Source organism: Neolamprologus brichardi, chromosome 1 (assembly GCF_056152115.1).
Source record: "Neolamprologus brichardi isolate AB-2024 chromosome 1, ASM5615211v1, whole genome shotgun sequence".
Taxonomy (NCBI): domain Eukaryota; kingdom Metazoa; phylum Chordata; class Actinopteri; order Cichliformes; family Cichlidae; genus Neolamprologus; species Neolamprologus brichardi.
In genome coordinates this window covers 6,280,032-6,307,874 of record NC_142104.1, presented here as the reverse complement: position 1 = coordinate 6,307,874, position 27,843 = coordinate 6,280,032, and the positions used below count along the sequence as shown (strand labels likewise).

At 38.6% G+C, this 27,843-nt stretch overlaps 2 protein-coding genes across 2 annotated transcripts in view; one reads left to right on the top strand and one right to left on the bottom strand.

Annotated features, from left to right (window-relative positions):
- Positions 1–27,843, bottom strand: part of cep89 (centrosomal protein 89) — a 57,053-nt gene that overhangs the window by 5,282 nt on the left and 23,928 nt on the right. Inside the window, exon 17 of the mRNA XM_087843905.1 lies at positions 7,292–7,440. Within this exon, the coding sequence (XP_087700031.1) occupies positions 7,292–7,440 (149 nt within the window). The remainder of the gene's footprint in view (positions 1–7,291; positions 7,441–27,843) is intronic.
- Positions 7,298–27,842, top strand: zgc:165481 (E3 ubiquitin-protein ligase RNF182). Its single transcript, XM_006779709.3, has 2 exons — positions 7,298–7,580; positions 25,750–27,842. Exons 1-2 carry the CDS (start codon positions 7,517–7,519, stop codon positions 26,493–26,495), a joined length of 810 nt encoding a protein of 269 aa, XP_006779772.2. The 5' UTR covers positions 7,298–7,516; the 3' UTR covers positions 26,496–27,842.

Genomic DNA, 27,843 nt, shown 5'->3' with positions numbered 1-27,843 from the left:
CTTCATCACTTTCTGTGGCATCTGGTCGGACTTGGATTAGACATCACAAATCTCACAAGCACACAGAGAGCTACCTTCCTCAATTAGAGATTATAAATAAAATATAAAGCTTTTAAAATCAGTCTCCCTGAAGGCTTTAAATCGCATTGAGCACAACACTTACCTCCATGTCAGTAGGGATTTTTTCTTTTTTAGTTGGAGCAGACAAGCACTTCCTCATGAAATTAACTCACCAGGCACAATGCAGGAAAAAGTGGAGTGTTTCTAAATAAAGCAGCAATCACTCTGCTCAGCCAGGGTGTTATATTGCATTTAGATGATATGGGAATAACTGTCAGAGGGAGATGATTGTTGACGGCTCAGATGTGGCAGCATTCACGCATTCAACACCGAAACAAAACCATAAAATTTGAATTTTCTGAAGTATTTTTCCAACTTTTAAACACTCAAACTGAAGAAGACTTGCTTGCCTCATTAGCTCAGTGTGAGATGTGGTAACATTTGAGTTTGGTCACAGCACGGGTACAAAATGAGCAGTGCCAGTCCAAAAATGTAGATGTGGTCTGCCTGTAAAAACATCTGAGTTCATTTCCCACTAACTGAGTTTGTTTTCTGTGCCCAGGGAAGTTATTCACTTCAGCCTTTAATATGTAGCTGTCAGGCTTCTTAGAAGACCCTACTCTAAACTGTTCTGCCTAACCATGATGTGAACAACAAACATAAATAACCTCAATATTTCTTTAGCTGTTGGTTTGCTCTACCAAGCAGGACAGCTGTTTATGATTTGATTGATTTAAGATAAGATACCCTTATTAGTCCCACAAGGGGAAATTTTATGTTAAGGCTGCCGACCTATTGCACGCAATGGCGGCGCCATCTTACCCTCCGACCATACATACATTACACAAAAACATCACATGGGGAAGACAGGTCAGAGAGGTATAACAATGGAAAATGCACCACATGAGGAAAGATAAGGAGAAAAAAAAAACTCCCCCCAGACTGAGCTTCAATAGAGAGATCAGTTTAAGAACAGATAAAAACACCTCTGCACACAGCACATGAAAAAACTCTTAATACACCAAAGACACATGAAAAGCAACAGGGATGGGTAAAGGGTGAGAGACAGCCAATGAAGACAGTACATGGGCCTGCAGCATCGGAGGGGAATAAGCGTTGAAGGCGTTTGGAGGGGGGATGAGTGTACATCTGCATGTGTATATATATGTCTCTGTGTGTGTGTATGTGTCCAGATTTGATACAACATTTATTAAAGAAAATAAATACTGTCTTTATGAACCTTTACTTCCTTTAGATTTGGTTCATGTTATGCGATATTGTTGAAAATATGCACTTTAGATGCACCGATTAGACTCCTTTGTGCATTAGCTGTATTATGTTTAGATCTCTGTTTGAGCTTTAGGCAGGACTGTGGTGAAGCACTTTAACCTTAGCAAATGATCATAATTTTTAACAATCTCAACTGGAAAAAAAAAAGTCAAACTAATACAAAGCAACTCAAGGTCTGCATCAGCAAATGAGTCAGTGTGTCTGGTTAAAAGTCGTAAAGCAGGTGTGTATGGTCACATGTTGTTTGTATCTTTTGCACTCTGACACTTTTCCAGTTGATGCTGTCTGACTATACTGTGCACATGATGACAGTCTGACAACCTTAATTTGCTTGTGAGGACCATATAAGGTGCAGCAAAGCTTCAGAAATAAGCCTAAGTACTCTGGGTTAGCTCCAAGTGTACATCAGAACATCTCTCTGAAGTCTGGTTGCCTTATGTTTACCTGTAAAAGACAGATCAATCTTTTGTCATTGTAACTGTTTTATCTAAGGAGCTTGTAAAGAAAAGCGTTTGGACTTCTATTCTAGAAGTCCAGACGCTTTTCTTTACAAGCTCCTTAGACTACGATGACCTGGATGACTGACAACCTTCACAGACATAACTGTTTTATCATATAGTTTCCGTTCCAGCTCTTACTAGAGTGTCTTTGCATGATTAACACCTCAAGGATCTTATCTTCTATCTGGTCTCATATTAGGCCTTTGATTAGCAACTCAATTCATTTTCTGCCTGAAACAAGCTCATGTAGCTATTCTCCCTTGAAGGCCACCCTCCCTTTAAGCCTGCTTTTTTCTGATAGGCTGCTCCTGACCAAAAGGAAGGTTTGAACTGCAAGTGGGTGGGGTTTCTGTGTTTCTGGGACATGGATATCTCTTTCACTGACAGACAAGAGTAGACAAAAACTGCTGAAACAGCACAACAGTTATAAAGTTGTCTGCCTGTCTGATTGTGAGTGATGGAAAATTAAAAGAAAGAAAGAAAGAACGAAAAGAAAGTTCAATAGGTCCCTTTAAATCTTGTTTCAGGCTTTTTTTCTAAATTCCCAGCTGTGTGAGTTTACTACTGATTGGTGACTTCTTACTTCTAGTTGACTACAGTTCTGGACAAATCTATGATCCTGGCGGTTCATCAAAAGCCTATATATTATAAAAGGCACACATAAAATTTTTATAATGACCAATTTTCCCTGCAATTTTAAAGGCAGGAAAAAAAACCCCTCCAGACTGTAAATTTATCTTGAGAACATTAACTTGACTGTGAAGAAAAAAAATGATCTCATTCCTAATTAACAATGTTCCTCGGAGTGAATGACTTTTGCTAAAAAACACTTTGTCCTTTGCCTTCGGTGAGTAAAGACTCACACGTCTGCTAATTACCTCCAACCCAAACAGTTACCTGGGGCAACAGCTCTCGCCGCTGCTTCCTATGCGGCTACTCACTACTCACACAGAATACAAAGATTAATCTTGGTGCTACGACAGATGGAAAATTCAATAGGAGTGCGTATGTTTGGTGGGATAGCTGCAGGAGCCAAAAGCCACACAGATGCAGTCTGACCTATTGTATTTAGCAAGGCTTAGCAGTAGCTCTGCCATCCCAGCACACCTCCATTACAATAATAGCTTCAGCAAGCTGTCGCCATGTCAGGATTTGGTCTGTTGCTCTGCAGCAGAACGTCTCACTCCTTACCTCCCCCATCCTGTCTCAGTCAGCGAAGACACTAACATCATTCTGAGTTATTCTGAGCTGTTGGGGATCGTAAGGCAAATAAGGCAGAAAGACAGCTACAGGGAAAAACACTAGCATCTCTCCTTAATTATGACTTTAAGCAAGTATTTTGTCCTTAACTAAAGAGAAGTTAGTCACAGCAATACAAATACATATTTACAAAATTTTACTCCAGATAGATATAAGTTAAAAATTATAACTTATATCTATCTGGATGAGTAAAATTTTGTAAATATGTATTTGCATTGCTGTGACTAACTTGATCATTAAAAATAAAAGCAAACTATTATAACAAACACTGCAAACCAATTTAAAATTTACATTATTTTGTAACTGAAAACCAAAAAAACCCCTGAAGAAATGGCATCTTGGTGTTGAGTTGGGTTGGGTTGAGGTCTACAAAAGGTTATGGATTTTCTATGTCAGCTACATGTACAGTTTGGACTACAAAAGCATCACTGCTGTGTGTCAGTAACAGTCCTCTTTCACTTCATGCTTTAGGCTGGAAAACAAATTGCAAGAAAAAGAAACTAGATTTAACATAGGTTCCTCTATAACAGGGGTCTCGAACTCCAGGCCTCGAGGGCCGGTGTCCTGCAGGTTTTAGATGTGTCCTTGATCCAACACAGCTGATTCAAATGGCTAAATTACCTCTTCAACATGTCTTGAAGTTCTCCAGAGGCCTGGTAATGAACTAATCATTTGAATCAGGTGTGTTGACCCAGGGTGAGATCTAAAATCTGCAGGACACCGGCCCTCGAGGCCTGCAGTTCGAGACCCCTGCTCTATAATGTTCAACCACCTGATGAACCACTAAAAGCATAAACATCTTGGCCACTACATGATCCTCCTGAAATACACCGCACCTTTGTGCCCAGAACCATTTAACTCAAGAGGAACAGAGAACCAGCTATTATCCCCTCTGGTCCTTTACTCTGCTGGATAAAGCAGATTCAGAACCACTCGTGAACCTGATAATTAACTACTGCTAAAAATATGTTGATCCACATTCTTGGGCATAGGCATTAATTATGCATGAGTGTGCAAGTGTGCACAACATTAACATAAAATAATGTCAGCAATTTACACGTCTCATTTTCCCACGAGTGAAAACAGGAGAGATTAATGCTGCATCAGACAAAAAATCTAATCGACTTTAGATTAGCTGTTGTAGTTCACTTGAACCTGAAGCTAAAACGATGCTTAAACTCAATTCAAAACGGAATCTATGGCTATTTTACAACATAGCATATGACAGCAAACTCAGTGTAAACCCATTCTCAGGCAGTTCTTAATCTATTGCATCATTTCCAAACAATTATTCATCCCTGAGCTCAAATCCACCCACTCAAAATCCTGAAAAACATGCTAAAAATATGTTTTATCAACAAACACCAAACAGTGAGAGCAGATTATGCATTCAGGTCTTAGCTAGAAGGCTGCAGAAAGAAATCAAACGAAAGCTGAAATGTTTGTTGGGGGGAAGCTAGCTCTATAAGGACTGCTCTTCTATGTTCTGCTTTTTTGTGGCTGGATATGGCGAAGACAGGACTGCATTTAGAGGGGGAAAAAAGTGATCTGAAGACTCAAACCCCTCCTGAGCTCCTGGAAGTCTCAGGCAATGCAGCTTCCCCGGAGGCTACGCAGAACTCAGCATGCAGGCGGTAATCACAACTTATCAGCATCTCCGCTGCTGTATCATGGGCAGAATACAAAGCAGTGGATCAGAGAGAAACGAATGAAGCAGAGATAGATTTTCTTCTGTTCAGTTCTGAGAAGTTTGTCTTCACCCTAGTCAATTCTTATTTAAATCGTCTCGTAACGCCCAAATAGAGAAGAAGGTACTTCTACTCACCATCAGCTATTGCCACAATAACACATTTTATTCTGTGCCATCATTTGGAGCTCAGTCATAGATTCATTCACATGCACTCTGATGACTGGGTAAAGCTGACTCAAGGGTATCTGCAGTTACTCAAAGGCAGCGGTGCAGCGGTTTGTGGTGTGGTAAAGCCAGTAGGTTAGTAATGTCTGTGGTAATGTGTACAATTTGTCATTAAGATGCTCTCAGGGCAGACCAGGACACGATCTTCTAACAATCTGATTAGCTTGCTTTCATTTGATAGCAGCAGGCAGCTGGCCCAGCGACTGAGCTAAAAACAGACTAACAGGGGAATAAAGGGGAAGCGGTAGATTGTTTCAGGAGCATCAGAGTACAAAGACTCAGTGTTCACTGGGTGTCATACTACAACAGTCTAAAAAGAACCAAGAATATAGGATCAACTACTGTATACAGGAAATATTTACTGAATGCATAACGTAAAGTATGTGCTGACATGTTCTCAATCAAATAATATCTATTTACTGAAAATACATTTCTTCAGGCAGTATTCATGTGAATCCTGTTAAGAATCAGGTGCAATTTTTCCACCCTAAGCAGTCCAGCGTCTGTGAGCACTGTGTACAACTGTAGGGTTGGTGGTAACGTTGGAAGAAATTGCTGATCCTGGGGAGGGAGGGCTAATTCATTTTATGTGAAGGGAGGATTTTAGAACGGAGCTGTGGGATCTGCTGTTTTCACCACTTTACAGAATGTCAGCATGTATGTCCTGAATCCAGTGATGAAAGAGAAAAATGCACTGTGCACATACATACACTGGACAGAACACAGAGATATACAATGACATAGGATACTGACGAGATGTTTTAAAAAAGTGATATTTAAAACCTTTTTTGGCTTCTTGTGTTTACAGCTTGCTATGAAGTTGATACTATTTACTCTAGGTAGGGTAGGAGCGTGAGCAATTATCTTAGCAAAGAGATACAAACATCAGCTTTAAACTAGAGTAATGGTCACATCAACAAAATCACTGTAATGTAAACATTTACTGTCTTACTTTATCTTCTGAGGGGAATAGTTTTGGCTCTAAATGCTTCATTATACTTGCAAGAGAGCTAATAATGGTGTCTGAGGGCCATGTGGCACTGAGCAGGCATCATAACGCGGGTCCACATGTCGTTAAACTACTGAGACCAGACTAAAATTAAAGATATATGGGGTCCAGAGAGTGATGTGGATCTGTGGACAAGGAATGTCTCAGTTATGGGTTATGACTTTTTCTCTTTTTTTTTTTTGAATGGAATACTTTTAATTGTGGACAGACCTACTGTCTGCACAAACATGCATGAGGAGACATGGCTGGCCCATAAAATTATGGCTCCAATATGGAAGCAGAAGAGTCAACAGTGAGGTAATGAACCTAGCAGAATGAAGTCTGGTTACAACCGTTTTATTGTCTTGAGTGGAAGAAGCACAGACAATTGAGTAATATAACTGGGTGTTAAATGCAGCGTCACCTGTTCACATTGTAACATTATGTACACACCCCCAGAACAAAAAGCTATACAATAAATCAGTATTGCACTAAACAGTGTTTGCACCTTGCTCCATTTCCACAATGTCAGTGTTTGTCAGTGTACTGATAAGCCCTATTGCGACTTAAGAAATGATATTGCTTCTTTTCTTCAAATATTCGTGTGAATATTGTGTATGTCTGTGTTGTTATTCAGTGCTTTCCAATAAACGATTAAGATGTTTGATCTGGCACGACTGAGCGAATACAGATTTTGACTCGATTAATAACAAGGACACAGGGACACACACATGCACACACACACACACACACTATGAAACTTTACCAAAAAAAGAAAATAAAGTGGTCTCTGACAACTCTATCTTCATATAAAAAGAAATATTCTAAATACTTTCAGCATCTTCAGTTTAATAATTTAGGACTGAGTTAGGAGGAATATGTATTGAACAAAGAATTTCACAGTTGAGGAATAAACCTGTTGATGTAACTGCTAAATAAACTCAAAGAAAATCTTTCACATTTCTGTAAGGCAATTCCTTCTTTTTTATAGCCTAGGCTACGTAAATACTTGAAAAACTTAAAAGTGATCTGTTTGTCTACACACATCTTCTCCTTCTGCCTCTACGAGCACCTGCACACACACTCATGCCTCTCCCTGTCTTCACTCTTTTTTCCAAGCCACAGATACACAAAAATCATCTTTTCCTCGTCCTCCTCCTTCTCTTCCCATTCATGCCTTCTCTCCCTTTCCTCCTCGCTTTTCCTGCCCTCTTGCCTTCTAACATTTCTCCTCCCCCCCCTCTCTCTCTCTCTCCCTTCTCCTCACACCCCTCCTACCGTTTGGACTGCAGCAGTTTCTCCTCTGCCTCCTGTCTTTCTCTCAGCAGCGTCTGCAGGTGAAGGATCTCCGTCTGGTAAGACACCGTCCTCCCCTCCACCGCCTCCTCCAACGCTGCCAGTCTGGTTGACGCCTGGCTCCGGTACACCTGCACATACACATTAGCAGCACACAGGCACGGAGGAATGAGATGTGGAGTGTTGCTATGAGAGGGGTGGATTTACATGAAGGACAGCGCAGCAGAGACAAGTGGAGTGGAGGAGGGGGAGTCTCACACACTGGGACAAGGTGAGAAACAACAACAACAGCACACAAACACGCACACACACAGATCAGTAGATTTTGTGGAAAGGATGGTGTGAAACCCTCTGTATTTCTTCTGCATGTGGTGTTTATTTGTCTGGTGGGCGTGTACTTGTCTTTGTGTCTGTGTATGTCTGTGTCCAGGAAATAGCAGTTTGTTATAAAGTTATACTTCAGCCATTGTGTCTACAGATGAGCAGCTGTTAGGCTGCTGACAGTTCATAACAACTGCTTGTAGTGCAGCACACACACTTCTACAAGTGGAAACAGGTTTGTTTGTTTTTTTACTGTGCCCTGCTTTACTTCTGATAAAGTCAAGTAACAATATACAAAAACACGAGACTATAAGAAAAACTGTGTGGCAGAGAAAAATACAGATGCACAAAAAGACACAAGGACAGTAGCTATAACACATGCTGCTGTTCTGGGCACTGCAGTCAGAGACAACTTAGAACGGAGGAAAACAAGGTCTGAATAAGGACAGATAGTGTGTGTGGGGGGGGGTAGTAGCCATCTCTCAGCCTGTGTATTTGTGTGTGTGTGCAGTGGGAAAATTACAATGTCTGCCTCGGAAAGAGTAAAACAAACATGCTTTTTTTTACTCTTTTACTTCACGGATTAATTGCTTACTAAATAACTGGCTTCCCTGTATTTTATTATACGACATTCTTCACAGAGGCAGTTAGGCAAACTGCTTAATGTTTGAATACTGACGATGAATTTGATGCTGATTTTCCTATCCACAAGGCTATGTCCCTAACGTTTACACCGTTTCCTTTCAAATTTAGCAATTACGATACCCGATTAGAAGACTGTTGGGTTATAATTATCCAGACATGAGGCATTCACCCAAATCATGTTTTGACCCTAACTGCTCCTGGTTATTGTAGACTGAGGCAGAAGTGAAAACTCCTTCAAATAAAGCCTCTCTTCAAATATTTTCAGAGAAGCATCACCAGATGTTAAATGCTTTTTCCTTAGGCTCACAATCATAATCAGTGAGAAAGCAGGATTTGTGTGTAATAAGTATTCCTGCACATGAAAAAGGGATGAAAGCAAAGTACAAAGTAGCTTTTCTCACCTTAATAACTGTGGTCTTGTCACAGCAAAAGTATGAATGAACCACCTGTTAAATAAGTGTTGGAATTACACGGACAGCTTTGTTTCCTCTGTGACCTAAAAGCAATAATTTCTATAATTTTATATGCATGTGGCATGCAGTTTTGTCATTTCCAAGAAATTTAAAATGAGAAACTATTTTTTGCTCCAGCGAAAAAATGTCCTGACAGATAAACAGCTGAAGCAATGTGATTCTTTTTTATTAAATGTAACTAATAATCCCTCTATTTATTTTAACTGATTATGAGTTCATACTACATTATGACCAGAGCTTAAATCTGTGACAAAACAAACAAGAAATTAAAATAAAATTAACAGAAATCAACAGCTTGTTGTGACATGATTATTGGCCGTGTTAATTATGTACCTATAACACATATGTGAACTACTACTATACCTTATCATACTGCCTGTGATAATACCAATATTGATTTTTATTTGGCATACAGCGTCATATCACGACATCAGTGATAAAGTGACGCTATGCATTTACATTTGCTAGCATGCACAACAACGATTCAAGCCCAGACATGTCTGAGAACGAGGGCAGCGTGTTAGCCTCCAGTTACCACCAACAAAGCACAGTACTTTGCAAAATATGCAAGAAAAAGGTGTGAAAGGAGAGCTTTAAGCAGCTGGTTAAATGCTTGAACCAACAAGATACAGTATTGTGAGCACAAGATAGGATTCAATTTCAAGATTCAATTTCATTTTTTTTATATGACACAATGGTGCAGGCTCTTTCAAAGCAAATCACTACCTAGGCTACCTTGTGCTTACATTTGACTTGCACTCTGTTAGATGTCAAATGTGTAATACTATGCCGCCACTATTTCACTATAATTCCAGGTGGAAATAAATTCAGACTTTGAATTAAGTAGTCTGTCATTAGTGACATTAGTGACAGACTACTACTACGGAAAACAAAGCCCTTTGTTTTGTTTGCACTAAGAAACGCTGCTGCCTGTGAGCTGCACACATCGATGTAACATTGTTCAGTCTTTATTTTTTCATTTATTATGATATTATCACAAGTTTCCTCGATATATTGGGACATAATTTCAAGGCTATATTGTCTACTCCTAAAGTGCCCATTATAGCAGTTGCATTGGTCGAGTTGCATGCCAACAGTAACATCGCCATAGCGCTGTACCATTTATACCAGCATACATACAAGAAAATGAAAACTGTCAATAGCATATTATATGTATAGAAAAATGTAAACATATATAACATTATCTTGAACATGAACTGAAATAATTCCCTGCATCAGAGTTAACATGACATATACATATATTTTTCATGTTTAGAAAAAAGATTAATTATCCAGCATTCTACACTGAAATGGACACATATATTAATTTAGTTTTATGGATGTACACCGGCAACATTAAACCAAATATAAGCTTTTATATTTTCCCTGATCATACAGTCGACGCAATTCTCATCAGAAGTCTGTCATACTATACTGCAAGTAGAACCAAAATATATATCTTTTGATTTAAAGCTTGAATCTTAGGACAAATCATGACTTATTTAATTGAAGACATTTTTGCCTTACCAAGATAAACATGTTATAATCCATCCAGCCAGCCGTTTTCTTCAGCGATTCCAATTCAGGGTTGTTATAAAACCAAATCTAAATCATTTTGGTTTTCTTATTAAGATCGGTTCACTATGATAAGTCAGCCATAATTACACTGTGACAACAATAATCATTTATTGTGGGATACCAGCCTTGGTGTTTCAATGCGAGACAGTTATGTTCAGATGACAGCAACTCTTGCACATTAAATATTTGCACTTTTGGGATCATTTTTCTCTTTGGCATGCACGCAATGGTAGTTTTAAGGAATCTATATATTTAGTGCATTATCTGCAGAGCAACTCTAAAGATTCACAGGTGTTTTTCACTCAAACAGCTTCAATGTATCTGTTAGCCTTGTTATCTGCAAGATGCACTGAAAAGGCTGCTCTGATTCTATAAAAGTGTGTATACAAGAGGCCACAGATTGCAAATAGTGTGATAGCAAGACAGAGAACATGCTGCAAGAAATGTATCTGACTGATTAAACGTAGGACCAGTTTTACTTACTAACACCTTATAAGCAAAGAGAGTGAGTTTTAAGTGCAGTCTATGTGTGTGGCTGTGATTGTGTTTTTTGTAATAGCAAGAGAAAGAAAAAGAACAATGTAAGAATGACTAACAGTGCTATGGAATATACAACCACAGAGATGAAGCATAATTAATAATAACAATCTAAATGTAGCTAAAACAAAATAAATGAAGATTATTACATATGTGTAGCCTGTCTGTTCAATTTTACACAGGCTTCACCTGTAATATAACCATAGGCCACATCTCCCACTTAATCCAACAAAGGTGACTGCTCTCTGCAGGAGAACATCTATGTGGTTATTAGGGGGTAGCATATGTCACCATCCGCCACCCTGTAGTTGTGTGATGTATTTAATGCTCTGACAAAGGGACAGCCTGTTTTGCTTTACTTCTCATGGACCAAAAATGACAAATTCTAAAAAAAAAAAAAAAAAAAAAAAAATAGGATTCTCCTTACAAAAATACTCATAAAAATAATTCTTCTCTTAATGTCTTGAAAACCACACAGAACCTAATTAAACCCCAATGAAAAACAACCAATAAACGAGCTGACTTAAGATGCATTGACTAAAACTGTCATTATGTCCTAAGACAACCAAAAAAAAATACATAACACCATTTTTAATGTATTCTTGTATTTGTCTTAGTTTATAAAAGAAAATAGAAAAACAAAGGAGTGGAGTCCACGGGGTATAATAGTGCACACACAGAGAGAAGTCAAACACATGCAAACATGTTTGATAAAAAGGAGAACATGCCAGAAATATTCAAGATGTATTCAACAAATGTTGAAAGCACAAAAGCAGCAGGGCACCGACCTTCACTCAGCAGGGTGGCTCCAAAGCCCCGCCTGACAAGCAGAATCTAAATATTAATCTGAAACTTATCTGACTCCTGTCTTGCCTCCTCACATGCTGACCGCTTAACCATTTAGGAGTCTCAGCCTTGAATATGGCCTCTGTCTCTGCCCAGCTGGCACGCTAATTCCCAGCTGAGCTCAGTGATGAATGGAATCGGTATTATATGTTGTCAAATCAAAATGTCTCCAACTCTCCAGGGAGTCAGCCATCAGCCCAGCTGAACTGGTGACATTTAGCCCTCACAACAAGCTGAGCTGAGCAACACAAAGCCAATATAGCCCCCATTCTAGCTGTATCCCAGGGGCTGCTGACCTTCTCCACACAGTAACAACAAAAATACAAAATAAAAATTCAGTATATTTTCTTCACATAGGTTTCGCTAAGTATAATTTAAGACAGATTAGAGTTGGAGTAAAGGTGGTTTGGGCTAGCAAATGATTTATTTTATTACCATTCTGACATTGAGAAAGAAATGGATTAACTTCTGAAAATCTCAAAAGAATGTATTAATTGAAAGCATGGTATAAAGAGCTCTACTCTGCAGAAGGATTTTTGCATAACAATACTTTAACCCCACATTAAATTACAACAAACAGCCCCAACATAAATATGAATTACATCAACTGTTACTGTAACCTGGTGTGTAAGATCAGATCGCTGACTGTCCACTTTAATCAGTCTAATAACATGTTGTCGGGTCAATGTGGTCAGGTGTTCTTCCATTTTGAAATAACCTATTTTGCTGGCGAGTCAGTTGTGCATAGCTGGATACTGCTGATCAGCATGACCGATGGACAGTCAGACATTTCCCGCAGGAGATGGTCACAGAGGGGTTGAAGGAATAGCACAATGATCATGGAGCACATTGTGCAGAATGCAGAGAACGAGATTCGATTTGCTATCACTCTGAGCCTTGTTTGCAAGCTAGACTATTTTGTTTCTGTAAGATGAGAACAGAAGCTGGTGTTAAATGGTGTGCTTAGCGATCATGCTTGAAATTACTAAATATACATTTCAGCTCAGGTTAAACAACTTTTCATGTGAGTTTGAAAACATTAACTTCCAGCTTGAGCAGCCAAGGTTATGTACAAATTCTCTAGAATGCCCACCACTAGTTGTTTTGTTTGTACCTATTAAAAACTAGCTAAAGTTCATCCTTTTAGTCTTACCACCTGCTCAAAGCCAACCATGTATCTGCGCTGCCATATGTTCTCCCTTTGGCCGAAATACAATCTGCGCTGCAGCAACACTGTTAAAGGCTTCTGAGTACACCGTCCTTTCTTTTTATGTGCCAACTCAATGTTATTTTCATTAACACCTTAAATCTTCAATAACAACATCTTGCCCTTTAATTAAATCCATTAAATCACAAAACCAAATGCTACTTAAATTCAATTCAGCAATAATTCCACCCAACCAGTTACAAAGCATCACTGCGTAAGTAAACAAATTAACCTTTTCAGCTCAAATTGGTTGTCTTCTGTCATTAGCAAAGAAAACATCAGCACATGTAATGAAGCAGATCCATACAGAGCATTGATGACCAAACTCCTCACCCATCTCAGTGCATCTTGATAGGAAATACTGAAATAAATGTAATATACTATAGAAAGTGAATGGTTAGTACTCCTTTAAATGGTAAAGACATGCAGTGAAGCAAAATTCTGTGAGCTATAAGTGCACTCCTAAGCAATATCACTTGAAAGTCTGATAGTTCAAAATATATTACTATACATTTTAATTGCATTTTAATCAGTTTTTTGACCAGTGTTATTACGTTAAATGAATCAATAAATAAATAAAAGTATTGAGTATTTAAAGTATCAAAGTATTAAACTGTGCAAACCCATCCTTGCAGTTGATGCCTCAACTAATATCCTCCTAGACTATTTGGTAAATCTTCTATTATGGTGCGTTATTAAGTTCACATGCAGATCTGTAAAGCTTTGCAGCACAGCAGCTTTATTTCATGCTGCTTCTAACTTAATCAATAGTCGTGCTGTTCTGAATTTCCATGTGTGCACAGGGAAATGTGGGAAGGTCTCAGGAAAGAACCGTACTGCCAAATATATTTTAATATACATAAACGTTGATGGAAATAGTTTTCCTTTGACTATAGTGGTCTTGACTGAACTATATTGACAGTACAGGCCTCATTGTATGAACTTTTTTCAGTCGCTCTTTGCTGGAGGGATGGTGCTGCTCTATGTAATGCAAGAAAACCTTCTCTTTAAAATACCCCAAAGGATTTTTGCACTGGATTAGTAGGGAAACATCTAGACTATATTTGTCTTTAGACATTCTTGTGCAATTATGGTAGAGTGCTTTGGATTGTTATCCCTCTTCAGTCAGATTTCTGTAGACTGGTAGCATTTAATTATATTTACAAGCCTCCATGGTGTGAAAAGCCCCAACACCTTTGCTGTTGCAGCTCTAAATCATCGCACTATGCTGATTTAGTACATAACATTCACCATCACAGCAAACATGCTGGACCCCATCTGAGCCAAGCAAATTTATGTTGGTCTCATCTGACCATAGAATCATTTTGCAATGTTCATCAGATTCAGAGCAAGGTTTATTCCTGGGATGCCAGCCATAAAGGGTGACCTTACACAATGTCCTTGCACTGCGTTAACCTCCACAGAAACTCAGATTACCATTGATAACCACTTTGCCAAGTGTGAAGTAGTTCCAGTGAACCACAGAGCACTGGATAAATAACTATATAAACATAAATATATAAAAATATAAATATACAAACATATAGTTGTTAGGAGCTTTATAGTTTTTCAAATTTCTTTACAACTACACTGATTGTTTTTCATTTGTGGATTTAAAATTCTGATGTTAAATGCCAATTGCCACATCAAACCTACATGAAAACAGGATGAATACGCAAACACCACATCTAAACGTAAACTTGCCCAGGTAAAACCTAGGCCATCACCTTAAAATGAATATTACTGAATAGTTTCTACTTGTTGGCAACTATGGCTGACTCGGAAACTGGACTACAGGACAGAATGACAAACCCCAGGAGTCAAAATGTTGTCAAGTGCAGCAGATTACAACCCAAACACTAGGCATATCGAGACAAAGTTCAAAAACAAAAACAGAGTGAGAAGTTTATTTGGTTTACGGTTAAATGCAAAAAAAGAGAGGGGAAAAAAAGGAAACCTAAAAAAATTCAAGAAGCCCAGGAAGAACACACAACAACACTGACTACAGACAGACATAAGACCCTAACATCCATAAACTCTATGAACAAAGACACAGGTGTAAAGCCTAGGAAAAGGAACACATTGAGTTATGCTAAATAAACTCTAACCAGGATACTAAAGCAAAAAACAAAAAAAAACAAAAAACAACAACAACAACAACAATAAAAAAAACTGAGGAACTGAAATAAAGAACTAAAGGCTAAAGATATAAAGGAAGATGAAACTCAAATATGAACACTAAACAAACTAAGAACCAAATGGAACATTAAACAATAAACAGGAATTAAAAGTAGGTCAAGGACCGAGGACCAGACACTGTGCTGACTTCTTCCAGTAAAATGGATTTGTTGTCACAAAGGTTATGTCCAAATGCTGCGCTATGATAAAATGCTATTGGGGCTAAACTTCCCTGGACAGCTAAATAATTTTTACTTTCCCTTTTAAAAATCGTATAATAGCATGAACCAGAGGCCAGAAGTCTGTTAATATTATCTAGTAAAGGCAATCACGGTGACAGTTCTGTTATCAGGAATAAAACTGTTCAAACCTAAATGCTAATGGTAATGCTCATACAATAATCCACAGGTTACTTACAGAGCTGTTCTACAAATCAGTTGCTTGACTTCATTCTGAAGCATAAATCCCTTTTTTCTCTCTTCAGTAACTGTGAGAGATGCCACATGTGTGATGTGTTTAAATGTGCCACCATGCAGTTTCCTGTAGTTTCATACATACAGCATACAACTTGTTTAGTAACTTCAGTTTTTTGAAAACTTTGTAACCAGCTTCCCTGTGTTTTGTTAAATCCCTGTTTACTCATTTTGTTAGTACTATCTGAGGTACATATTAGGGCTGCCACAAACTATTATTTTGATAGTCGACTAGTCACTGATTATTTTTGCGATTAGTCGACTAATCAGATCATCATCCATTGGACATAAAACGTACAGCTTATTGCACCAGCATGCATCTGCTCTTATATAACTATCATCAGCTTACAGCTTTAAGTGTTTAAGGTATGTGCTAACTAAAAATAAAGACAAGATTAAATGTATTACATTTTAATGAAATTTGCAGATTGTCTCGGTGGAGTTTAATAAACTCAGCCGTCTGCTCCTTGCTATCTAAAATATAACAGGACACCGGAGTATATTCTGGAGCATCTGACACTTCTGATAATCAGTTGTCTGCTTGACATTTATTCAGCTGTGTAAAAACGATAACTTTAATCTCAGCCAAACCGATTTACTCAGGAACAAATAAAATACTAAAAAAAGCCAAACAATATAATTTTTAAGTTATCTAAGTGACTCATATATCATGTTTAACCTGAGTAGCGAAAGACGGCGGTGGGTTTGAAAATGATTTGACGGAGTCCGGTGTTCTCACGGGCTCTACTGAGCCTTGCCCCCGGCTAGCTATCGAGCTAGTGGGTAACAGACGTCTCCGAAAATGTCAGAGCGCTTTTGAAAATGTCTTGATAAACTGAGCAGATATTTGAAGTTTACACGGTTACATTCTCGCCTGAAAATATCTTAAATCTTGAATTCTGGGACACAACTTCTTCTTCTTCGGGGTTTAACGGCAGCTGGCATCCTTGTACTAGTGATGTGCGGATCGATCCTGAAATATCGATTCCTCCGATACCAGTCATTTATGTTCTAGAATCGATTCTCACATTAAAATATCGATATTTTAGTAATTTAGGATTAATTTGTAGTTTATCATTAACAGGAACACAGTGGAAAGAAACTATAACATTCGGATTGTCTACATTCAAAGGAACTACTTCCTCTTCCGCCTTTCATAGTCATGTGCGAAATACGGCTGTATAAATGTCTCGCAGCCCCTTGGCGCGCGCACTCACAACAATGGCTGAGAGTAGTTGTGCAGACGTATTTTACCTCCGCAAACAGCTGAGACGTGGTTTGCGATACATGTGGCAAAAAAGTGCTCCAAGAGTGAGGTGTTGTGGCCATACTTTCCCAACCTTGAGACCTCAGAATTAGGGAGACATTCAAAAGGGCTGTTGGGGGGGGGGGGGGGGGGGGGGGGGGGGGGTGATAAATACATTTTACAGTCTTTATTTATCGGATAAAATACGTTAAATGTCACCGTTATTATTGGCCGGCCCGGAAACAGTGGGGGTGTCCAAATTCAGAGGCTGCTTCCACCTGAGGACCCGGCCTTCGCGGTCTAAAGAAAGCCGGGTAGTACGTCACGAGCTCCCTCGGTGGAGTGAACTGCCGTCTGCTCCTTGCTATCTAAAATATAACCGGGCGCTGGCGTAAACTCTCGACCGTCTCACACTTTCTTTAATTAGTTTTCTGTTTGATGTTTATTCAGCTGTGTGAAAACCCCAGAGGAACCCACCCGATGGATCAATAAAGTTACATTTAATTTAATCTAATCTAATAAATTTAATCTCAGCCAAACCGATTTACTCACGAACAAATAAAACACTGAAAAAGCCAAACAATAACATTTTTAAGTTATCAAAGTGACTTATATATCATGTTTAACCCGAGTAGCGAATTGGCTGGGCCTCGCTATGAATTCTGCGATATGGTTTTTCAATTTTGTTGTCCAGGTGGAAATTTGGGAGAATGGTGGCTCCGGGATTCTCCCGGAAAAATCGGGAGGGTTGGCATGTATGGTTGTGGCAACATCACTAACCTTGTCAAACACCTCAGAGTAAATCATATCACAGAATATGAGGCACGTATGTTGAGGTGAACTGAAGAGGAGGAGCGGGACAGGTGCTGCTAGGCGGAGACAGACGTCTCTCACAGAGTCCTTTAGTGCTGCAGGCAGGCAACGTGTTCAAATAGCGCACAACTTCAGTTTTTTATTTCTGTATGATGAACTCTGCATTATTAAGTGATAAGAACAAGTAATCTGATGTCCTGTAATCATTATGACGCTATAATTTGAGATACAATAAATAAAATAAGTTTTTGTACAAAGTATCGGTATTGGATCAGTATCGTCAATACCACCCTGAATATTACTTGGTATCGGATCGGAAAGGAAATCAGTGGTATCGCACATCACTACCTTGTACATGCAGTGCTGCCATCTTCTGTTTCAGTCCGTTATTACACTCTTAAATCCTACTACTTATTCCTGCGTCTTTTGTGATCTTACAAAGCTTCAAACGACGCGTCGACTATTAAATTAGTTGTCGACGATTTTGATAGTCGATAATCATGGCAGCCCTAGTACAGATTATAGCACAAGTGGGTTATACTCTGTGTTTTTCTCTACAGTTACACTCTCCTGTGTAACTGCACAAGATGGCAGTGAGCTTGGAGACCTAAGCCACAATCCCATCCATACATAATTGCTGCTTATGATGAAATACACTTTGACAACTGTTCCTAACAGAATACTGTTTGTGCCAGATGTCTTATTTAAGAGACACAATTTTGTCATTGCCTCAGCTGCATATAAAAGAACATGCCTGAATGCCAGTTTAAATAACTTTAAAGACAATTTGCAGAATTTGGAGGCTACAACTGGTAATATAGCAGATTAAATATGTTTATACTATAAGTACCCACTGGTCTTTGAAACAAGACCAGCCATAACCATAATTACACTATCAACATTTAGCTGTAAAACGTTATGTAAAATGGTTTGTAGTAGTGCTACTATGTTTGTCAGGTTGCATAATTGTTTCTGTATTCATTAGACTCAATTAGGTATTTATATGGTGGCTGCTGATTTAATGGTTGAACAAACGCCTAAATATTGTGCATTTTCAAATGTGTCATATAGGAGTACAACATATGTGACTAAATGAACATGCAGTTAAATATGTGCCAAGCACACAAGCAGTAATGATAATTTATCAGTATTTAAGAACTCCCAAGAAGAGAAAATCTTCAAAAGTACCCTATTAGAATTGACTAGAATCACTAGACTATATTGTATGTATAAAGCTGTGGTACAATTTATTACCACAGGCAAAAAAAAACACATAGAACTGTTAATGCTTTTAATGTTTTTTAAACAATCTAGTTTTTAAAAAAATCAAAGAAAGTTTGCCTTTGTTTGTTTTTCACACCTAATTGTTATAAACAAGCATGAAAGCTCTGGCAGCAGCATGGCCATAATCCTTTGGATCAATGGCATAATTCAGACAAGCATCACCAAGCGGATATTCTGATAACAAAGGTCAAAGCTATCATCAACAATCCACAGTGAAATGAAGAAGGTAGGGGACAGGAGAATAATGACACAGGAAGGGTGAGGGCAAATGGTCCACTTGCTGTAAACTAAGGGAGTATCAGAAGCCACTGGACAACATTTCTATATGTCCAGCAGCAGACTTTAGGAAAGCAACATACATTAAGGTCTTTTTCACACGATATCTTGCACATCCTGCAAGTCTGTCTATGAAAATCTTGCTATTTTACAGAATGTTTGGAATATGGCAAGAAACCTAAGGTAAAATCAGATGTCTTCAATGACATTGGACAAAGTCAGACTGTACATTTATTAAAACCCGAAATGGTAACCAAGAAGTACCTGCCAGTGAAAAGCAAATGCAAATGGTATTCTTAGTACAATTACATTTTTAATATGGTTGTCATATTAAAAATTTAATATGCTTTTTATTTTCTAATTTAAATATAACATGGCTTTTCAAGATTTACAAAACAATTGCAGTATGTTTAATATACAATTACAACTTTTTTTTTTGGAATACTAGTGCTATAAATGCAGGTAAACCACGTTTGATCTGGTTTTGTCAGGATCTATGCAAAGTATTGACCTGCATAACTCTGGGTGTGAAGGCGCAGGTCAAAGCGTCTAGAGCTCAGTGTTTCAAAGATGTCTGTAGCTGTGATAACACAGCTTAGACTTTGCTTTTATCTCGCTGATTAAAGTCTTTTCCATTATGTGATGAAACGTGTTCCTCAAAGCATTTTTCTTTGCTATTAAAAAGATGGACTTGTTACTGGCTTGAAATCTCAGGATGAGCCACTAAACACCATGAATGCAGGATACAGAGGCAGGCGTGTTTATCAAGGTTATAAAAACACTTTGTTGGGCAAATGGGAGACAGAAAGTGGTCCAGTGTTTTAAAACCCAGTGTAACACTGAAAAAAAACATCTCTTCTCTGCACAAACAAAAAGACAAAAGAGGCTATAGTGTGCGTGTTGTTATGGGTCTCATGCTGAAATGACTGATTCTAGCATTTTTCTTGGTAAACCAAAATGGCTGTAATTTCATGTGTGAAATTACCATCTGACTCAATAAGGGCCTAATTATTCAGTAAAAATGCGCCAGAACGGTAGACTGGCTCACACACTGTAACTAGTCCAACAGATGCTTAAATGTGAAGTCGACTTCAGTGTTAAGAAACCCAGTGCCTGCTGCTGTACATGTGAAGGCTAAAGACTATTTGCTGGCAGCATAAAAGTCGGTCATTTTCATTTCTACTATTAACTAATAGTTCCCTTAACTTGAATAATGCTTTTGTTGCTCATTCACTATCCTTTTGTTTCTATTATCAATTGCATCTTTTAACCAGTGTGTATTAAAGGCTTTCTCTTTAGATGAATTCTAAGGGTTATAGGGCAGATATACCCATTCAACAGTCTATAACAGTAAAATGAACCCCATCAATGGTTGAAACCTGTATGAGTACATTTGTTTACTTTGGGCAACATATAAGGTTTTCAATGACAGTCATAATGTGCAAAAACATATCAAAAGTACCTGGGATTATATTCAATGTGTATCTTAGAATTTAATGTTTCCACGGGTTACTTTCTCTCACATGTTCCGCTTCCTCTTGAACTACACATTAAATAACATATGTTTATGAAGTGGTTAGTAACCTGGTCTACAACAACCTTTCTCAAGGACATACCAAAGCATGTTTCTGGGTAAACAGTAGCCTCCCTAATTATTACAAGACTATTTACAGTATCTCAAAATTCAGATATAAAGAGAGTGACTCTCCACAGTAAAGTGCAATTAGATCCCAGTGAATTAACTACTCAGTCAGGTGTGATTTTTCTATATTTAGTCATGAAATTTAACTACTACAGTAGGCAAGAGTGGTTGATTTGTTTTAGAGTGACACTATGGCTAAAAAGAAACTCTTTCTTTATTTTTGGAATCTCTTCAATATGGGCACTAATTTTTCCTGCTATCTAACCTCAAGTAACTAATCTTCTAAAAAAGGCTACCTTTTATTATTATTTTTTTTTACCATCACTCTGTTCACAGTGACTATTAACAACTAACAACGTCACCTGCTTGATAATTTTGCAACAGCATCCACATTATGAAGCAGTTTCTCATTAGGAGAGAGATCACAGTAGCATTTTCAACACGTGAACAAAACTAGCTGACTTTAGCCGGCAGTGTTTCTGTATTTGCAGCATGTATCAGAAGACATGCTTTCTGCATGGACTACAAACAAAATCGATGTCCTGTTTCTGTAAAAACTGAGACAAGTCTAATATCACCAGCTAAGCTCATAATTTAGCTTTAATTGAATGCAATAACACATGCATACCCTGTCTTCTATTAGTTGAAAACAATACACTTGAAAAAAAGAGAATCTGACTTTTGTGGAAAATCAGGCAGTTCTGCTTACATGATTGATCTAGCGAGAACATCTCCGTCTTTCTGACATCATTCAGAAGGCTTTTTAACTCAACACACAGGCTTAAATATTTAACAGTCAGTAAGTCACAGAGAGTACTATTGGGCAATTGCCAGTGCAAAATCCACCTATTCAATCTATATTTCATGGTCATGAATGAGTGAAAGACTGGCCATTCTTTATATAACACTTTCATGATGGGAGGGGGACTTGTTAATGTCCACATACAGAAGTAAAGTAAGCAGTATCAAGAGGGATGAACTGTGCCATGGCTCTCAAAAGCAATTTCTGAGGTTTTACTAAACCTTTCGTAACCTTTCTAAACCTCACTGATTTAATTTGAATTGAACTAAATAAACTTAGAGCTGAACAAAGACTGGACTACCATCTCCAGACACTGCTGTTTCCTATTCTAACTGCCACATTTAGAGAGAGATACACATCTTTCATTCTGAATGATGGTGAAACAGTACTGATTAAACTGATTATATCCCATTGACTAGTTGGTATCTAATCAATTTTCACACACGCACTTTTGCAGGATATTGAGGTTAGAGTATTTTCCACAGTTATTCTTACAGTACATGCAAGAGGCAGCATGTTAAGTAACCAGCTTTACCTTGTCTTTCAGTTTATACATGTCACTCACCATAGCTCATGGGCTAAGAAGAAAAAGTGTATTAAAATTCATCATATGAACCAACTATCTTTAGTGAAATGTAGCCATAATGTAGGCTCCAAGAAGATGCTGCGCAAAAAACAATACGCAGGAAGTACAGCGTGATCTGTGGTATTTTCAGGTGAGGGCACTACCTATAATGGAGGGGCCCTCAAGGCCAATACCTATCAGAAGTCATGTCCCAGAGGACAATTTCAAGCACTTTTCTAAAAAGGATGAAAAATATCAATGTGTTACTAAACCTTATACAGTAACTGTGTCTGGCCTCAACATGGAATTTAAGTTGTGTCGCCGTAGCACAACTAGCCTAGTGCCAAGAATTCAAGACTTTAAAAAAAGTTGATTTTGTAAGAGAATGGATGTGTTTTCCACACAAGTAGCCTCATCGAAACCACTTTACTTTTGTATGCTAGAGGCAAGAGAAATATACCCAAAACCTTAAATCTACTAGCTGAGCACTATGTGTCATAGCCTATAGCTAACTATGAACATCATTTTTACATATTATTTGACATAACACAATGGGTGCATGAGTTTATGCAGAGTATTAAGTATTAGTATTAGGTCTGTTGACTTGGCTGCAGACACAGTAGCTGCTCATTTGCCCCTTTGCTGTCAGTTGCTCTTGGCACAACTGACAGCGAAACAAACCTAAACTGTGGACTTCTGTGCACACACACACACACACAAGCAGTGCCATGCAGGCATATCCAGATACGACAGGAAAATTTAAAAAATGGAAAATTAGACGGTTAAAAGAGCAGATTATTTCTTTACCTGAAGAAAACTGAGTTTCATATTTCATTTTCTTCTCAAGGCTAAATTTCAAGAGAACAAAGCATAAAAGAATAATGCTGTTCTAAATCTGCAGAAGCAAGGAAAACCTATAAAAAAATCCCATGTGTGATATTGAGAATTTTCTACCTTATCCAGTTTTAATAAACACAACATATACACAGTATGGATAAAATGATTTTGATATTTAATCATCATAAACGACAGACCTCCTGCTAAGTATTTAGTCTCTTTTGTATGATCACACATATTTCTCAGCCCTCAGGGACATTCAAAGAAATCCACAGTGTGGTAGTTTTGCTAAAAAGAAGAAGTGTTTCAGGCTGTAGACGAGTTACCAGAAACCTCATCACGACTCGAATGTGTTAGGATGCCTGGGTCGTTGACCCAGGGTTTTGAGTTTATTGTATTATCATTTCTATTCTTTGGTTTCTTCGTTAGAGTTATGTCTTATGGTTTGTCTCTGTGTAATCCTTAGTTGCTGTCTCCCCTGTCTGCGATATCCCCGTGTCCAGTCAGTGTTTGTCTGTCCTGGTCCCACGTCTCTGTTCCCTCTGTTGCAGTGCCTGCGTGTGAGTCTGTGTCTTTAGTTCAGTCTGTGTTATGTTTCCTGTTTTATTTTGAAGGTCCTTGTCTGATGTTAATGTATCTGGTTTCGCTTCCCCTTGTCTCGTTAGGCCTGATTTGCCCCAGCTGTGTTTCCCTCCTGTTACCCATTCCCTGATTGCTCCCTCTGTGTATTTAAGCCCTGTGTTTCTCTGTGTCCGTGTTGCAAGCTACCATTTATCTAGCTGTGTGTTCTGTCAGTCTTCCGGTGTAAGTTTATTTTGCTATTTCCAGTTATGTTATATTTGAGTTCAAGTTTTGCCTCCGAGTGTCTGCACCTTGGGTCCTATTCCTGTCTGCACACAGCCGTTCGTAACAGAATGTGTTTTGTAATATGCAAAAACAAATGTGACAGTAACAACTGGAGCTGATGTTCAGTAGTTTTTGTATCACAGCTCAATGTCTGTGGAATTAGATTACAACAGTCCTTCGGTATCATTTCCAGTTGCATCAGTATATGCTGAATTAACAACCAGAGCAATGGTCAGTAAGTTCCTTATCATGTCATGTTTGCATTGTTTTCAGGGCTTACAACCCATTTCCAAAAAAGGTTTGAATGGTGTGTATAATGTAAACAAGAGCAAAAGTCTCTGTTCTGGAAATCATTAAAAGCTCCCCAAATTATGAGTATATATATTTTTCTTTTAAATCTAAGCTTCAGTATTGGTCATCTTAATATTATAAAGAATTAAATACAGGGTCTGACTGATTTGCAAATCGGGGCATTATTTTTTTTTACCTACATTTTACACAATGTTACAACCCTTTTTTCTTCGGAAAGAAGGGCCGTATGGATTGATGGATGGTTAAAAACGAGCTATCAATTTTGTTGGACACACACAGATTTCAATTTAAAATTAAAATTGTTTACAAATATGAACCATGAATCAGGAATATCTTGTAACATGATCAGGAGCAGCAACAATGGAGTATGCAGCTACAAAGAGGGGTCCATGTAGTGTGGGGTCTGAAGCCTTCCTCATATGTCTTCAGAGGGAATTTTTGTAGGTACATGACAATTATGACTAATATAGCTAGGTGTTGCTGTTAAATGTTTGTGGGGATGGAAATTGTAAGACTGTAAAACTTCTGTCAAGTAATTAAGCACCTTTAGGTAACTGCAAACATCCTGACTTATAGGTAGACTGGTTAAAATTTTCAGTATATCCTAGCCAATAATGGCCATCATGTTCAGTAAACTAATAAATTCAAGTCATGATTAACTTGCTGGTTTTTGAATGTTCATGGTTGGCTGGGCCTTTCTGCCTGTTTTCCATGTGCCTGTGTGGGTTTCCTCTGCGTGATCTAGTTTTCTCCCACAGTCTAAAGACACGTATACGTGTCTTTGGTGATTCTAAACTGGATGTGAGGGTGATTGTGTGATTGTCTGTCTCTCTCTGGAAGCACTGTGATGAACTGGTGACCTGGGTGTACCCTATACCCCTCCATATGACAGCTGTGATAGGCATTATCCCCACCATGACCCTGCGCTCAATAAACGGTCATGAAAATGAATGCCCTGATGACTAACTCAGCAAACACATTTAATGCCCAATAAAAGAAATCAGCTTGTTCAGGGAGAACAATGAGAGTCTTTCAATGAATGACAATACTCTACTATCCCATGCCCTAACTAACTAAATTAAATGCCAAGAAGGACTTTATATAATCCAATGGATAATGAATAAATATATTAAAAAATAATTTAAGTAACAATCAAACCTTTGGTTCAAAGGCTGGTCATTTATTTTAAGAACTGCATCAACACTACACAAAGATAATGAATCAATGACAAATGTTCACAGAGCAGCTTCCTGTACCATCTCTCCCTGATTATCAATAGCACTACTGGCTCTTACTTTGCTACAAAAGGGCACTAGTATAATACCCTGATTCAACTCCCAAATCATAAATCTTTCATCACCAGAAGGTACACAAAGTCAAAGCAGTCAGAGAGGAGCTTTGACCTTTTCCTGCTGGGCAGAGAGATGCAAGACACTGTAATGACAAACGTGCTCTGGTTTTTTGTTCCTTCTAAATCCAAATTACTTCCTTTGCATACTAGTTAAAGTCACATGTGATGTTCTGTTTTTGTTTCACCCTGTCTCTATATGTTTCCCTAGAACATGACTTGAAGATGAGCTGTCCTCAGACTGAGTTTGAGGAGAAGGAAAGTCCTCCTCCGGAGGAGTTAGAGTGTAAAATCTGTTATCAGCGTTACAATGTCCACCACCGGAAGCCTAAAATCCTGGACTGCCTTCACCGGGTCTGTGCCCGTTGTCTCATTAAAATCCTGGATATTGCTGACAGTGCAGGCTGCATCTTCTGCCCCTTTTGCCGACACCAAACTGAGATCACTGAGCAGGAGATTTCAGCCCTGCCTGATGATGTTAACATCATGTCCCACTTGGTGATGCGGGACAAATCCTGGAACTCCGACCAAAACAGGGAGGTGGTCTTGACTCCAAAGAGTTTCTCCTCCTCCAGCCCATCTCATGACTCATCCAACTGCCTGGTAATCACTATAATGGAGGTGCAGAGGGACTCACAACACTCTCCAAGCCAAAATGGCAGCTCAGATGTTTATGCTGAGCAAAGCCTGGACTCAGTATCTATAGGCTCTAATGGGCCAGGAGATCAGGATGCCTTGTCCAAGTTCTGTAATCATGTCCCACGCATCCTGGTCTGGCTTCTGGGTTTCTTATACTTTGGCTCACTTCCTCTTGGAATCTACTTGCTGGTGATTCAGAGAGTGACTCTGGGCATTGTATGTGTTAGCTTAGTGCCATCAAGCCTGACAGTTTGCCTGGTCTATGGATTCTGCCAGTGCCTTTGTCAAGGCATGTGTGACTGCTCTTCCAGAGGATGATGGGATCCTGAAAACCGCTTGTCCTAGGATAGGAAAGAGTCAGCCTGTGGGAGTACAGGCCTCCAGGTAAAGATGATATCCTCTCCTGCACAGGCATAACAAGCTGAGCAGTCAGTTACCTTCATGCAAATAAAAGGCCAGTGAGACAAAATAAGTCAGTTTTCAGTGATGTGCTGTGCTTTTGTTAGACGTACTGCTTCAACGGAGATACCAGCTTGGTCAAGAGAAACAGAGCCAATGGCATGGTCTGTCAGCAGCCTATACCGACTTTTCTGTGATGCATTTTTGTGACCTTTATTTGTTATGTGTTGTGTGTTGACCTAGTCTAACATAGCATTTGACAACAAACCTTTAATCCTCGACTTGCATAAAAACAACACTGACAAGAGTCCTGTGCCCTCAATTATCAACATTGTTTATGTACAAAAATCTGGGATGCAAACCTTTCTAAATTAAATTTGGGATTGTGTGAACTGACATGAATGTGAATACAGTTTTCAAAGCATTATAATGGTTTACAAGAAAGGTCTGTTTATTTACTCGTTTTTCAAACTCGTTTTAATTACTGCAATTGACAGCTGCCAACGACAAAAAGAAAAATAATTGGGTGTGATTTAGGTCGGTGGTTATCTATGGTTCATTATGAACTAGGCTGCTGATGAGCCTGCTGATCGTGCATTTTTGTTACAACGGTTTAATATCCTACTTGAAACACTGTTCCTCAAAGTGAGTGTGAAGGACAGGTCATAATGTGAGAACTGCAAACACAGTGACTTATCCATCTGGCTCGATTTTTCAGCTTTCCTCACTTTCGAAAAAAACTGTCTGCATGCAAAGCATGTTTTTTGCCATGACAAAATACAAAACACCAATAAAAACCTGTGACATGGCCATAATTTATCTGTTACACAAGTAGCACACAGGCAGAGGTGTGATGAGGTTCTTGCTGTTAGTGAATATGCATTTCTGCACCTCTAGCTCTCACGTTATTCGGGCTACTGTGCAAGGAAACAGTGCATGTGAGGCATAAACTAGGCTCATACCTCAGGTTTTTTGATACTTCCTGTCAAACAACACATCCTCCATTCAGTTTGTCCTTCGGCTATAGCAACTCTGCTATTCTTGATTTTTTGGTACAGGTAACGTGCTTGTTTTGCTCAAAGATACTATTTATGTTAAGATGAGTGTCGTGGTAGAAGCCAAATTTGCACGTTTTGCAACAGCTGTCTTAGTTGTCTGCTGCATGTTTAAAAAAAGGCTCTTCTTACATGTACCACCAGGAAATACTGACTCAATAAATTGTGTTTTAATTCAGTTTTATAAAAATGAAAGAAAAAAAGAAAGAAAG